This window comes from Neovison vison, chromosome 1 (assembly GCF_020171115.1).
Source record: "Neovison vison isolate M4711 chromosome 1, ASM_NN_V1, whole genome shotgun sequence".
NCBI classification, from domain to species: domain Eukaryota; kingdom Metazoa; phylum Chordata; class Mammalia; order Carnivora; family Mustelidae; genus Neogale; species Neogale vison.
Genome location: NC_058091.1, coordinates 53,263,033 through 53,279,610, shown reverse-complemented (window position 1 = coordinate 53,279,610; position 16,578 = coordinate 53,263,033). Strand labels below are relative to the sequence as shown.

Sequence of the window (16,578 nt, the reverse complement as noted above, 5' to 3'; positions counted from 1 at the left end):
ACAAAAAACCACATCCAAGGTTTAAACATATGCAACATAGCTGAGAAAAAGAAAGACACTTGAATCCCAGGAGCCAAAACTGATCTGCTTCCACTAACCCTAGATTCTAGCATATCCCCACATATACACAGCAGGGAGGGAAGGAATTCAAAGAAATATACTTTCAAGGGTCACATTCATTTAAGGCTGAAGACCATTCACTGTGTAAGTCTGAGCTGCTATATTATATTAAATAATTTATATAAATAAAATTTCACTAATATCACTATGATATTTTATATGACCCCAATGACAAAAGAACCTTTTTTTTTTGGGGTCTCTACCTAAGATTTACTAGGCTGATCAAAAATTAAAATTATTGGTATAAAGTGATAAAATAAGACAAAGCATGGTAAAGACTGCTTTATTGGTGGCAGTTAGTATAAGTCAATAAATACTGATCCCCAAATAACTTATTTATCAGTTACTGGTCCATAGAGAGCTGAACGAAACTGACCCAACTGCCTGCTGAGATGATAAACTGGAGTCAATCCTGCTTCTTGGGAAATGAAGCCATAGCTAGCTGATATATGGCATATGCTGTTCCTGAAAAATAAAAAGAAACAAAAAAAGAACTTATAAGAAAATCTGAGATTTACATGGAAACCTAATATTCCAGCTAAAAAGTCATAGAAGAGAGTCAAGTCTGGCATTAAGACTACTTCTATAGGAACATAAAAGTATTTTGAAAGGTGCTGGCAAAATTTAAAATAAATATATGTTAAACACATCTAATCTCTCTCTTTTTTTAAGGACTTTACTTATTTATTTGACAGGGAGAGAGAGACAGCATGAGCAGGGGAGTGCCTGACAAAAGCAGAAGCTTAACCGACTGAACCACTCAGGCATCCCTAATCTTGATTTAGTATCAGTTAACTTCTACAGAAAGGGTTAGGTACAGTACAATAATGTATTTGTCAACCTGGTATCATGTAAAAATTTTTTTAAGTAAGATTAAGAACATATGTAAAGGGGTGCCTGGGTGGCTCAGTGGGTTCAAGCCTCTGCCTTCAGCTCAGGTCATGATCCTGGGGTCCTGGGATCAAGTCCCGCATCGGGCTCTCTGCTTGGCGGGGAGCCTGCTTCCCTTCCTCTCTCTCTGCCTGCCTCTCTGCCTACTTGTGATCTCTGTCTGTCAAATAAATAAATAAAATATTAAAAAAAAAAAAAAAAAGAACATATGTAAAGATCATTTCCATTTTAACCTGAGATTGCCTGAGAAATGCTAAGAATGATTCAAATATCAAAAAAGAGGTCAAAATATGCAAGCATTCCCTAAAGTATATTATCAATGTAAAACCAAGAGTGATACATTTAAATTATCAAATTTAATAGCTAATAAGTGAAAAATTATTAAAACTAACCACCAGAATTTATGATGTACTATATGCTGGCTAACTGAACATAATAAAAAAAAATAAAAAATAAAAAATAAAACTAACTACCAGAATACCTAAGAAATAGTCACACTGATCAAAAAGAATTTAGGACTTTATCTTAAGAGAGCCCAAATGCCACTATTTAGTTGTTGTCTTCAATCATAAATACCCCTTCACTGTATTCAATTTAAGCCAAAGAAAGCACCTTGTCATAAGCAGAAGGACTGTGTAATTAGGGCTCAAATTTCAGCTTTTCCACACAGAGGGAGTTTATCTTGAGTAACTAACATAATTTCTTCAACTTTAACATAAGGACACATTACAAACTTAATACAAGGCTTACAAAAATTCCTTTATGTGGCATTCTTATCAACAGGGCAAGCAAAGAGTAATCTCCCAAATATTGTTTCCCTTCCTCCCCCAGAGAGCAATCATTCAAATTCTTAACTCTGCTCCGAGTACACCAATTTGTGATATTCCAATGCTAATATTGAACAACAGACCTGCCCAAACCACAGAAAAAATATCAAGCACTTTTGGGTACAGTAGTAACTGTTGCTCTATATAGGTTTTGTTTCTGTCATAAACATGGATGTTTAATGTCGATGTAAAACGTTTATTATGTATATCAGTAAAAATGTTCAAAAAGCCCCTGTTACAGTAGATGGGGTAGAGCACAGGGTCTGCAGGGCCACCGTGAGCACACTCAGAAAGTTACCTGTGTCATACATACTCATCAAATGTCACTGGTTTATTTTTTTTAAGATATTAAAATGCTCTTATTTAATATGTATCAATCATCCTCTTGAATCTCTTACATGCAAAGCATTATGAACTCAGATTCTGGAGAAAGACTTCCTATGTTAAAATACTGGCAAAGTAAAAGCAATGACGTTAGTTATCCCTCCTGTTACTTATCTGTAAGTCAAGCACTCCAAATATCTTACCACCAACTGTAAGCACCATAGTAGCTCTATACAGGAGGGCATCAGCTACTCCACCCTTCAGATGCACTGGAATTCCATTATCCTCCTAGATTAAAAAATGATAATAATTAATACATGTGTGATCTGTTTTCAACTAAGTTCAGAAAAGACTAATCCATTTATATAAAATTAAGCTCCTTCTCAAACCCCTGGAATTAAAATATTGTTAACATCAAAATGAAAAGACTACAATTTTCCTGATTCTGACTCTACATCCACTAAATTATTAAAATAAGAACTCCCAAAAGTCAATATTCTTTCTCTTAAAATTTAGTGAGATCCAATAAAGCTGTTCTTTCCAAGGAATATATAAACATTAAAGCTGTGAAAATATACTGATTGAGTTCATCAACAGAATTATTAAAAAGATCAGTAACCATCAGAGTTTAGATTTAATCGTAAGATTTATTTTTTTCTTAAAAAAAGGGGGGGGTTGTTTATAACCTTAACCCCTAGTCCAGCACCTGGCATACAGTAGATATTTAATACATCTATTAAATATAAGTATTTTATTTTTATGTAACATCAATGGTCTCGGACTTAAAAATGGTTACAATGCTGTGAAGTAATACATATTCAGTGGAAACTGTACTTTAAATTCTGAATTTTTACCTTTTCCCAGGCTAGTGATATGCAGTACGATACTCTCTTGAAGATGCAGGGCAGTGACAGCTGGCCACAACTCTCGGACAGCCACACAATCAGGAAGTTAAACAACCAATACACTTACAACCATTTTGTATTCATAAAACCATTCTGTTTTTCACTTTCAGTATAGTATTCAAGAAATTACATAAGATATTCAACACTTTATTATAAAAAACTGTTAGATGACTTTGCCCAACTTAAGCTAATGTATGTGTTCTGAGCTTAAGGTAGGTTAAGCTACATTTAGTAGGTTAAGTATATTAAATGAATCTTCAACTTAAAATGTTTTCCATTTATGATAGGTTATTATGACGTAATGACATAACCCCATTGAAATCAAGGAAGATCAGTACAGAATACTTTTTAACCACTTAAAATTTTATTTGGGAAAACCAGAGATCAGGAAAACAAAACAAAACAAAAATATCATCAATAATTTAGTTATCCCACCACCATCTTTCCTTATGTGAAAACCACCATTAACAAAACAGCAAGGTACCTATCCATAAATATATTCTTTTAAAATTTATATATTTACTTTAGAGAGACAGCATATGCGCACACACACACACACACACGGGGAATAGGGAGAAAATTCCAAGCCTGCTCAGGCGCTGAGCAGGGAGTCTGACATGGGGCTTGATCCCAGGACCCTGAGATCATGACAGCCGCTTAACCAACTGAATCACCCCCACGCCCCTACTTAATGGTATCTTAAAAACCATTCTCTCAGTCCCTTTAAGCCCACCTTATTCCTTTTAATGGTTACAGATCATTCCAGTGTGCAAAATTATCATAACTGAACTAGCTAGTCTCCTATTAATGTGTATTTAGGTTGTCAGGGTTTTTTTGGTATTAAAATCCTATATGGAATAATCTTTTTTCCTTTTTTTATATTCTCATGCTACTAGTTCTGCAGAAAAGATTTTTTTTAAAGATTTATTTATTTTAGAAACGGAGAGTGTTCCCTCTATAAAATTTTTACTTGTCAATCATATGTCAATAAAACTGGAAAAAATATATTTTCTTCTAATATGTTTTGCAGGAGAAGCACTTTTATCTGCAGTTTATCTTTTTTTTTTTTGTTAAGATTTTATTTGAGAGAGAGAGCACAAGTAGCAGGGGGTTGTGGGACAGACAGAGAGAGAGAGAAACAGGCTCCCAACTGAGCAGGGAGCCCAACATAGGGCTCGATCCCAGGACCCTCGGATCATGATCTGAGCCAAAGGCAGATGCTTAACCAACTGAGCCACCTAGGCACCCCTGCAACTTATCTTTTAATACACAATACAGAAGGGATCAAACTTTATACCAATTTATCATATCCTTTCCTCAGTGATGTGAAATAGCACCTTTAACATACATTCAATTTCTACATATAAATTTGTTCTGTTTCTCGGCCCTTTCTATGTTTCTATGTTTGTCTATTCTCATGCAACCACCCCAAAGAGTGCCAACCCAATGTAACTTCTCCAAAGTATCTTTGATATACCCTTTCCCTCTCATTTCTTCTGCTTCCCCAAGGACTTCTTGTATACAATAAATGCCTAGTTAGCTATCAATAGTTTGCTATTCTTTCACTATTACAGCAGGATCAGTAACAAACATGGCCAAATTTATTTCCTATCTCCACGTTCTAGTAATTACTCTTACAAGTAATAATTGTCTATAAAATATTTCAGTACCTGAAACAGCTTTTGTTTCTCTGGAACTTTATTTTCAAACTGCCTGCGTGAAGCAGTACTTATGGTCCTCTGCGCAATCTGACGAAGAGCCTGAGATGAAAAATCCACAGATATTGGGCAGATTTAGGTTTTACAAGACTTCCAAAACCAACCATTTTCAATCTTTACTATTACAGAAAAGGAAAAACTGACAGTTAAAACATATCCAACTTGTCAGTAAGAATCCTAAACCAGCAGCCAAGTTTTGCAATTGATTGTCCATCCACTACCCTTTATATTAAAATTCTGCAGGCTCCAAAAACCACATTCAAGTAGCAATTCATGCAGATTCTGAGCAAAAGAAAAAAAAAATTATCTTTACCTGAATTGTAGCATTATATAATCTTGAGTAAAATGCTGACATATTACAAAGATAAAGAGTGATTACAAAATACACTAAGTTCAAGTATTTTCATTTAATACTCTACCATATTATTAAAAATCTATTACTTGATATCAAAATAAAATGGCATGATTCCTACTTAATTAAAATGTTTTCCCATTACATTTTTCCTAAAACAAATCTTTAATAGGCTCTGATTCTTTTAAAAAAGAAACCTGCAGTATATATCCAATTGCATTAAATAATGAAATAAATACGCACTCTATATTCTAAAATAAATGATACATTGAGGCTAAATAAAACCTTATTTAATAATTACAAAAGCGAACGGTCACGGTTACATTTTCCTTCTCTTTTTCGAAGTTTTGGGAAAATATTTCACATGCTCAAAGCCGGTGGAGGAGTGAAGGACACTGACACTGCAGAACTGCCTGAGGAAAGCAACACTACACTTCTGCCATGGCTGCTCCCAAAGTCCCAGCCAAAAGTGAATGACCTACTTTTTAAACCGCATTCTGATGCTCACAAAGCTCAGAAACGTTGAAATTTAAAGCCTCTCAAAATACCATCGGAACATCTTCTGTCCGAGGCTTCCGGGTTATCAGAAACTTCCCACTTGGACCTTAGTTTTACTCGTATCAGAGGTAACGACTTCATGAATGACCTATAGGTTTAAGGGTGGCCACTAAGAACCCAAGGCTGAGTAACTCACCTCCGGTCACCTCCCCAGCCTCTCCACTCCCTTCATCTACCCAACACAGTCTGGGGCGAGAGGAACAGATAGAAGGGAAAATAGCCGCAGGCGAAAGGGACACGAACCAAGGTGACTTCGGAAGTCGCCTTTTTCCACCTTCCCTCCCAGGAGAGGTTTCTCCGTCAAGGTCCCTTAGCTAAGTAAGGTCTCCCCTAAGGTCCCTTAGCCTCCACTCCCGCCCTTCCCGCCCCGCAATAAGAACCCAAGCCGAGAAGCTCCTCACCAGCAGATTCCGCAGCATCTTGGCTCAGTTAATACCCACCAACCGCAACAACCGACCACCAAGAACGAAACTCTCCACACCGGAACCGGAACTACCTTCTGGCCTTGCGCGCGCGTCAGGGAACACAAATATTTCCGGGCGGAGGCTGGGCTTGAGCTTCTCTAACCATAGAGAGTGAAAGAAAAGCGAGAGCGGCCGTACGGCTGTGGCCGCTCTAGCCGACTGGCGGTTTCTGTCTCTTCGGCTCCTTCCCATCCTGGCCGAGGCCTTTCAGGCGGTGGTCGCTGGAGCTAAGGCTGGGAAAAGCAAACGACTTTTGAGACCAGAGAGGCTAAAGTCAAGTGTTCTGTACTTTTTAACTACCTTACGTAAAATGAATATGAGACCTAGCGTAGAAAATTAGTGTATTTAGAAGAAAAGTTGTTTTTAAAACTTAGCAAACTTGGAACCATTGTTAAGACGGTGAAAGAACACTGGGTTGGCTCAACAGTTGTGAAGCTGCATGAAATACGAAACAAAAAGGATAACTCCTCTTACACGGATACAGTCCGTTTTCTCCGCCGACGAAACTTTGTGAGGGCGTTATTGGTCCTTGTGCTGGATATATGCTGTAAGGAGCTGCGTCGAGATACCAATTTTTATCTTGTACCTTTGGATGCTGCAGAACTCCCCACGCAAGAAACGCTACCACAGTGTCCTGAAATTGCAGACGCTGTTCGCTCGTTTCTCCTTGTCTGGGAAAATGCTGAAAAGAGGGGGGAAATTCAATTGTGGGGCAAGAAATGGAATGGAAAATCTGGACTCTTAAGTCCCACAGTCTCAGGTCGAACAGGGCACTTTCCTTGATTGGAGTTGCTAGGCAGAGCGATTATCGTACACAGCCTATCTTCTATCAGTTTTGTCTAAATAATGTCACTTTGCAAATATCTTTATTCTCTGTGCCCACCAAAGGTATACATATATATAAACATATTTACCCTGTGTAAAAATATTTACCTTTCCACCTTTTTACAAACTTTTTACAAATTATTCCACTGTGATTTCGGATAGAAAGTGAATGATATATGGGTTCAGTGTAGGTGAAATGTGTAGATAAAAATTAGTAATATCAAGATTACTATTCTCATCTTTTGGGTTAGATCCACCAAGTTATCTTCCCCAGTTCAGGTTCTCATCCTCACCAAGATTTATAGATAGCCAATTCATCTCTTCCCTAGATAAGGACCGAGGGGCTTAATCTCCTCTCTGTATTATGCACTGTGATCAAATCCCTGAGGACAGTTACCAGGTATCAATACCTGGAGATACAATTTTTAAAAAATTAGATTGTCTAGAATTTGAGCTTTGGTAAAGTTGTACGTGCTGTCTTAACATTTTCTCTGTCTAGACTGTAAATTTCTCAAGAACAGAGGTTTTTATTTTATTTTATTTATTTTTTATTTTTTTTTAGATTTTATTTATTTATTTGTCAGAGAGAGAGAGAGAGCAAGCACAGGCAGACAGAGAGGCAGGCAGAGGCAGAGGGAGAAGCAGGCTCCCTGCCGAGCAAGGAGCCCGATGTAGGACTCGATCCCAGGACGCTGGGATCATGACCTGAGCCAAAGGCAGCTGCTTAACCAACTGAGCCACCCAGGCGTCCCAAGAACAGAGGTTTTTAAAAAAATTTTTTTACTTATCTCCTAGTACTGCTTAAAGGGTTAAAGGTTAGCCAGTAGATGAATTAATGATATATACTGGGTAATAGTTCGATATACTTAAAGGACACGTATGGCTCTGTCCAAAAAGAACAAAGAGTCACATAAATATTTCTTTCAGAGGGTTTTTTAACATTAGGACTGGCAGTACACTATTTAGATATATGGAAAATGTGAAGTAGGTAATGGCTAATTTAAGCCTTGTCAGGAAGATAAGTTTGTGTGAAAATACTAAGTGAAAATAATTCATAATTACTGATGCAAAGTTACCAAATCAGTTACTCAACTTTTCTTTTCCTTTAAAAAATGAGATTACAATCCTTACTTTGATCCTGCCTATACCACCTATAAATAAAAAGAGGAAAGCCAGAATAGAGATTTGTGTTGATTTGGATGTGGGTTTCAATTCTGGAACCATGCTTAATCCATTTCCAGTTTTATAAAAACAATATAGTAGAAGAGCTTCATGTGGCATTTAATGTAAAAAACTAATAGCTACAGAAAAGATAGCACTTTAATATAATTCCTTATTTGATTATTATAGTTAGGAATCAAGAAATACTTGGTCATCTTTTTTTTAAAGATTTTATTAATCTATTTATTTGACAGAGATCACAAGTAGGCAGAGAGGCAGGCAGAGAAGCAGGCTCCCTGCTGAGCAGGGGCTGGATCCCAGGATCCTGGGATCATGATCTGAGCCCAAGGCAGAGGCTTAACCCACTGAGCCATCCAGGCACCCCCACTTGGGCATCTTTTAATTGCTGTATTCATTATTAAATAATTTACATAACTTCAAGTCTCAGTCTTTTCATCATTTAAGTTAAGGACTGGCTTTGGATTATCTCTAGCTCTAAAATCCTTGTATATGGGGAAAAAAAATTTAAATCTATTAATGAGTCCACTCCTTGTTGAACAATAATTTATTGGCTACCTACTATCAATCTCACACTTTGCAGTATGCTCAGGGAAAACCTTTTTAAATCCCTAACTTTCTGAAGCATATAATGGAATCAGGAAGGTAATAAATACATAATAGTAAGTTATGATGTGGATACAAATGAGTCTTAGGTAACTGGTTTAGCAAAAGTTGCTCATGGGAAATTCAAGGAAGAAAGCAGTCAATAGGAAGTTTTTAAAAAGACTAAATTTCAGGGGCACCTGAGTGGCTCAGTGGGTTAAAGCCTCTGCCTTCAGCTTGGGTCATGATCTCGGGGTCCTGGGATCAAGCCTCACATCGGGCTCTCTGCTCAGCGGGGAGTCTGCTTCCCCCTCTCTCTCTGCCTGCCTCTCTGCCTACCTGTGATCTCTCTCTCTCTCTCGCTGTCAAATAAATAAATAAAATCTTTAAAAAATAAATAAAAAGACTAAATTTCAGCAGAGTCTTGTGGAACTAAAATAAATGAAATAGTTTAGCAGGGTCCAATAGAATAAATGGAGTAGAGATTAAAAGGCATTCTTGTCTTAGAGCAAGAACATGATTAATAACCTGAATTTAGAATCAAGCACGATTTCCTGCAGGAACTTTAAAACAGATGCCTAGGTGGACTGAAAAGAGAAAAGAATATTGTAGTTAATAACCTGAAGTCAGAGCCTGAATCTCTCACTTAATAGTGATTATGACCGAAGGCAAGTTTCATACTTCAGTTTATCTGTAAAATGGATAATGGTATCCATCATATCATTGGGTGGCTATGAAGATTAAATGATATAATTCAATGTCAAGCTAACATTTTAAGGATTTTATTTATTTGAGGTGTGCCTGAGTGGCTGATTGTCAAGCGTCTGCCTTCCACTCAGGTCATGATCCCAGGGTCCTGGGATCAAGACTTGCATCAGGCTCCCTGCTTAGCAGGAAGCCTGCAAGCACACGTTTGGGGACAGGGAGAGGGCCAAGCAAACTCCATGTGGAGAGCACCACCCGAGCCAAAGCTTAAACCACTGAGCCATCCAGGCACCCCTATAAATGCTAACTTTTATTATGGAAGAAAAAATTGGGTAAGGAGAAATGGATCAACAAAATCCAGACAGAGGGATAGCATAGACAGAGGCTAAAAAGAGAAGGTGAACAGATGTCTTAGGGAATTGCAAATACTTTGGTTGGCAGAAAGACGAATAATGAGGGATAGTAGAAGTGGCAGAAAGACAAATAGTGAGGGAACAGTGGAAGGCAGGGGTGAGAGTTTAGCGATTTTAATTTTTTTAAAAGATTTTATTTATTTTTTTGTCAGAGAGAGAGAGAGAGAGAGAGAGCACACAAGCAGGCAGAGTGGCAGGCAGAGAGAGAAGCAGGGTCCCCACTCAGCAAGGAGCCTGATGTGGGACTTGATCCCAGGACCCTGGACTCATGACCTGAGCCAAAGGCAGCAGCTTAACCAACTGAGCCACCCAGGGGTTAAATGGTATCCTGAAGGTGAATAAAACCATTTAAAAGTTTATGGGGGGACACCTGGATGGCTGTCAGTTGAGCGTCTACCTTCGGCTCAGGTCATGATCCCAGCGTCCTGGGATCAAGTCCCACATCGGGTTCCTGGCTCAGCAGGGAGCCTGCTTCTCCCTCTGCTTGTGTACTGTCTCTCTACCAAATGGACAAATACGATTAAAATAAATAAAAATTTAAAAATGATTTACGGAGTGAATTACCCAAATCAGAAATTCTGTTTCAAGATCATTCTGGTAGCAGTGAAAGGCTAGATTGAACATGCATTACAAGGGTCTAAAAGGTCCATTAGAAGGCCTTAATAATAATACAAGGAAGAAAATCTGAAATAACTTAGTAGCAAAAAGATGTAGATAAAGGGATGGATTAAAGAGCCAAGTATGAGGACATGCCTTCAGAAATCAACAAAGTATAGTGGCTTTTTTAAAAGATTTTATTTATTTATCAGAGCGGGGGGGAGAAAGCGAGCACAGGCAGACAGAATGGCAGGCAGAGGCAGAGGGAGAAGCAGGCTCCCTGCTGAGCAAGGAGCCCGATGTGGGACTCGATCCCAGGACACTGGGATCATGACCTGAGCCGAAGGCAGCTGCTTAACCAACTGAGCCACCCAGGCATCCCAGTATAGTGGCTTTTTAAAAAAAGATTTTATTTATTTACTTGACAGCAAGCGAGATCACAAGTAGGCAGAGAGAGAGGGGGAAGCAGGCTCCCTGCTGAGTGGAGAGCCTGATACGGGCCTTGATCCCAGGACCCTGAGATAATGACAGGAACCAAAGGCAGAGGCTTAACCCACTGAGCCACCCAGGTGCCCTAAAGTATAGTGATTTTATTGGATCAGGAAGCTGAAGAAGACAGCGAGGCTTCTGACTTAACTGATGAGGTGGTTATCAAGGAATTTAAGAGAAACCAAGAGTATAAAATGATTCCTGTTTTGGCCTTCCTTTTTTTTTTTTTTTTAAAGATTTTATTTATTTATTTGACACACAGAGAGAGAGAGAGATCACAAGTAGGCAGAGAGGCAGAGAGAGAAGGAAGCAGGCTCCCTGCTGAGCAGAGAGCCCGATGTGGGACTTGACCCCAGGACTCTGAGATCATGACCTGAGCCGAAGGCAGCGGCTTAACCCACTGAGCCACCCAGGCGCCCCTGTTTTGGCCTTCTTAAGCTTGAGAAATGCAAAGACAATCCAAGAAGAGATCCATACTGAACCATCTAGAGTTTAGAAGAGATGTTAAGGCACAAGAAAAGATTCATCAGTGTAAAGACCACAGTAGAAGTTACCAGGAACTTTATGATTGCTCAGGGAGTATATGTAAAGGGAGGAAAGGGCCTGGAACACAACCTCAAAGAATTCCCTGTATTTTATGTAGTGAGCATAACCAAGAAATAGAGGAGACTAAGAACAGGTAAGTAGGAAGAAAATCAGCAGATATTCACAAAGCCATATGCTAAGAATGAAGAGGGAAGGAAGATGCCAACTATCAAACAGAGCAAAAAGTTCAGGGTGAGTTTACTTCCTGTGACAAAAAGGAGTGGGAATTGTTCATTGTCATTTTTCTATACTTTCTTGCTAAGTGTCTTGTCATCTATCACTTCCCTTACCCCTCAAAACAAAAGTCTGTCAAATATGTACTAAAATTCCCATTTTACTGACAGGAAATGGCAAATGATTTAGGAGATTAAATAATGTGAAGGTAGTTTATTTAAATAAGACCCAGGTCAGCCTGCTTCTAAAACCCATACTGTTTCTATTCTATCTTTCAGACACAGATGATAGAAAACAGAGTACAGTACAATTGTGCAGTGAAACCCCAGCTAAAGCTGAAGGTGGGCAATAATATATAAATTAGTCTTTTACAAACTTTGTTGTAAAGAGGAAAGACGACACTCCACAGATTACTTTAGACCACTAATTCAACTTTAGACAACTAATTCAACTGCAATTGAACATGTATTTTTGGGACGCCTGGGTGGCTCAGTTGGTTAAGCGGCTGCCTTCGGCTCAGGTCATGATCCCAGCGTCCTGGGATCGAGTCCTGTATCGGGCTCCTTGCTCGGCAGGGAGCCTGCTTCTCCCTCTGCCTCTGCCTGCCACTCTGTCTGCCTGTGCCTGCTCTCTCGCTCGCTCTCTCTGACAAATAAATAAATGAAAAAAAAAAAAAAAAGAACATGTATTTTTAAAGCTTTTTTTTTTTTCTCTCCTGTATTTCTGGTCCTTGAGCAAAGTAGCATTCAAATTTTGACAGTCAAAGTATTGTACAGTGAGTTCAGTCTTCTTCAACATTACCCTGGATAAAAAAGCTTGTCACGCACCAACAGACAAGCTCCCATTAATATCAATGACAGTACATACCAACTTTATTTTTAAGATCTTTAAAAATGTTATAAAAGTACCAAAAGGTAAAAGGCATTTTATGGTTTAAAAATTGCTCCAAGAGTTTATCTATTCTCTCTCTCACCCCAGTGAAATAAAAAAGGAATTGAAAAGGTAGGAGGCATCATTACCTCAGATGAATTTAAAAGGCATGCTAAATGAAAGAAATGTTTCAAAAGGTTACATATAGTGTTAGTCCGTTTATGACATTCTAGAAGATGAACTAAGGAGTGGAAAGGAGATCAGCAGTTGCCAGGGCTTATAGATAAGGGAAATGGTGAGTACAAAGGAGTAGAAGGGAGTTTTGAGGGGCTGATGGTACTGCTCAGTATCCTATGATGGTTACAGGAATCTATACATAAGTTAAAATGTTCAGAAATATACATAATAAGAAAAACAGTAAAGTTAACTGTATGATCATCTGAAACAATTTCTAAAGACACGAGCCCAAAAGGATAGAGAGTTGAGAGAGGGTAGAAAAAAGAGAAGCGGTTTCATATTTCTAGAAACAGCAGATGATATATGACTGAGCTGGACAGAGCAGGCTGCAATCCAAATGGGGACACCAGTGAGAAGCATGCTCATTGGTCCACAGCCCCAGAAGCTCAGACTTAGACATAAAAGCTACAGCTACAAGGAATAGGCCTGAACAAGACTAGCTGAAAATTACATACAACCGAATGGTCAGATCCAAAGACTTCCGCCCTACCCCTCTCAGCCAAAGAAAGATAATCTCTCACCTCCATCACTGTCTCTCACAGGTAGGAGATCACTTTTATCTGGAGAAAGTAATGGAAGACAACCAGGTAGAAGGGATATGCAGAGAGACAGGTATACAGAAATATGCATAAAGTGGAAAACAGAAGGTGAGGTGGAAGACAAGGCAGAAGCAGTTAAAGGCAGGAAAAAACAGACCCTCCTTGTCCTCCTCCTATTGCAGAAGACTAGAGAAGTCCCCAGAGAAGTCCCTAGAGAACAACCCCAAAGAAAAGGCCTCCAGCCAAATGAGTGGCCCCCTGACAATCATTCTGTAATACAGTACTTCTTAAAATTTGGTCCACCTACACTTGCTGACCTGCCAATTCTTTATTACTTGTCTAAGCTTTTTATCATGAACAGGAACAAATAATTCGCTGAGTGGCATTTCTGAGTAGCACTATGCTAATGAAGTCTATCACTTGTCCAGCACAGGCCACAAACAAAGAGCTTTCAATTAGTTTTTTGGGGAGCCATTCATATATGACAGATTGTCAAGACTAGCCAGAAATACAAAGAAAGTCACCTACATGAACAAAACACTAATATTTAAAATAGCAACAATAAAAATCAATGCTGACAGGGTAGAAAAGAAAAATATTTTATCAAGGCACCTGGATGGGTCAGTCGTTAAGAGTCTGCCTTCTGCTCAGGTCATGATCCCATGGTCCTGGTAAGGGGCCCTGCATTGGGCTCTCTGCTCAGCAGGAAGCCTGCTTCTCCCTCTCTCACTCCCCCCTGCTTGTGTTCCCTCTCTCACTGTGTCTCTCTCTGTCAAATAAGTAAATAAAATCTTTAAAAAGAAAAAAAAATTAAAAAGAAAAATATTTTATCTGTGAACTAAGATGAATGTATTTCAGAAACAGAATAAAGGACGTCTTAGAAATTAAAATATTTTTAAATACACAAATTCAACAGAAGATAATGTTGGAAGATCAAAATGAAGAATTCTTCTAGAAAGCACATAGACAATAGTGTCTAAACTGGAAAAAAAAAGAGAAGAAAATTAAGCATCACTCTAGGAGGTTCAATATCTGATTAAGACAGAATCCAATTTCTCAAAAGTAACAGGGAAACCTAGAAAAGGATGGAACAATGGCTTCAAAACCCTGAGGGAAAATTATTTTAAACTTAAAATTGTGTATGTAGTCAAACTATCAATGAAATTGTGAGAACAGAATAAAGGCATTTTAGACATGTAAGGACTCAGAAAATTGGCTTGTCATACACCACCTCTTAGGAAGCTTTAAGTGCTTTTAAGAAGTGCTCCAGTGAACTAGAGAATAAACCAGAAAACAGATCCAACACAGAAGGGGGACAATAGGTGGTCATGGGATAATGGCTATATAACTGGCCAAGAGAACCACCAGTACAGATTGGCCTGGAAGGACAAATATAGAATAGACCTCCCTAGTAAAAACAGGTAATCAGATTATCTGATATTTGGGGACAAAACTCCTTCAAAACTATGGATGAGAACATGATGGACCTGACAGAGAAACTGAAGAAAGTTTAGGGTAAGTTTCCAGAAAGTTAGGTGTTTAAAATGAGGCAATTACTGGGGCGCCTGGGTGGCTCAGTGGGTTAAGCCTCTGCCTTCAGCTCAGGTCATGATCTCAGGGTCCTGGGATTGAGCCCTGCATCGGGGTCTCTGCTCGGTGGGGAGACTTCTTCCTCCTCTCCCTCTGCCTGCCTCTCTGCCTAACTTGTGATCTCTCTGTCTCTGCTAAACAAATAAATTAAATCTTTAAAAAATAGTAATAAAATAAATAAAATGAGGCAATTATTAATTCTAGGAAAAATAAAATGATGTATAATGTAATCAGGTTGCATTGCTTTGCTCTATAGTCATAATTAAACAACAGCTATTGTATTTACTAAATATAATCATAATAACATAATGGGAGACGTAGAGGTAGGTGTGTTAAAGAGCTAAATCCTCAGATAACATTATCAAGAAGATAATAATGCCTAAAACTGTTAAATCAAGCAATAGTAGGATAGTCATATTATTTTATTTAGATAGATTAAAACAAATGCCAAAAGAAACTTCTGGACTCAAAGTGATTATCTCTGAAAGTTAAAGTTGGGGCAGGGAGGAACACCTGGGTGACTTAGTCAGTTAGGCACCTGCCTTCTGCTTGGGTCATGATCTGAGTCCTGGGATCCAGTCCCACACCAGGCTCCTTGCTCAACAGGAAGCCTGCTTCTCTCTCTGCTTGTGTACACGTGCTTGTTCTCTCTCTCTCTCTCTGACAAATGGATAAATAAAATCTTAAATTAATAAACAGGGAGGGGGCACCTGGGTGGCTCAGTGGGTTAAAGCCTCTGCCCAGCAGAGGCTGGTTCCTCCTCTCTCTCTGCCTGCCTCTCTGCCTACTTGTGATGTCTGTCAAATAAATAAATATATCTTTAAAAAAGAAAAAAACAGATTTTTTTAAAGCATGTATACATGTTACTTTGACAAAATGTAATTTATATATTTACAAATGGATAAAATCAAATAAGCTCACCATGGTCTGATTTTAGGCATATTTATTTTGAAATTTAAAATGACATTAGGGAAAATATAATTTATATTTATTGAATGGGGTGTGGACTAAAAAAAGAAAGCTCTAAAACATTTGACTAGATCATCTAAACTCTGCAACAAACATATATGCATCAAAATTCTTCTTGAAATAGCACTTCCTTACTCCCTCCCTCAAAATAACCTTCCCTCAAAATAACCGTGTTCACAAAGAAAACTTTTCATCTTAACCAACAAAGGACCAGAAAATAATTCTAAGGCAGTATTACCATGAAGATGATTAACCAGCATTGATTAACCCTACAGTCAGCAGCTCCTCTTTCCTGGTTTGGTTTTTATTTCCTGTATGCCCTGCCCTCTTTATTATTTTCATTATCTTTGCTCTCTACCATTTTTTCCTTTTCTATTTACTAGACATTTCCTTGATCTAAGACCAAAATTTAGCCCATCTGCCTACAATTCAGGTGACAATCTGACCACCCAATGGTAAGAAGAGATGTTTCCCAGTAATATAGACAAATCTTGCAGTTAATGCTGTCAAAGTGATTAATATATACACATATTGGCAATCAAATCTAGACATGGAAATGTTAAAACTCGGGACTTATTGACTTTGAGCTAAAGTTTAGTGTTCAACATTAGCAAAAACACTGGGGCATTATTATTTTAGCAAGACACTTAAACATAGCAAAA

The 16,578-nt window shown here is 38.4% G+C and overlaps 1 protein-coding gene across 1 annotated transcript; it reads right to left on the bottom strand.

Annotated features, from left to right (window-relative positions):
* Positions 1-387: 387 nt before the first annotated feature.
* Positions 388-6,205, bottom strand: LOC122905394 (cytochrome c oxidase subunit 7A2, mitochondrial). Its single transcript, XM_044247008.1, has 4 exons — positions 6,097-6,205; positions 4,738-4,827; positions 2,366-2,450; positions 388-585 (listed from the first exon to the last, which is right to left on the bottom strand). Exons 1-4 carry the CDS (start codon positions 6,112-6,114, stop codon positions 527-529), a joined length of 252 nt encoding a protein of 83 aa, XP_044102943.1. The 5' UTR covers positions 6,115-6,205; the 3' UTR covers positions 388-526.
* Positions 6,206-16,578: the final 10,373 nt, after the last annotated feature.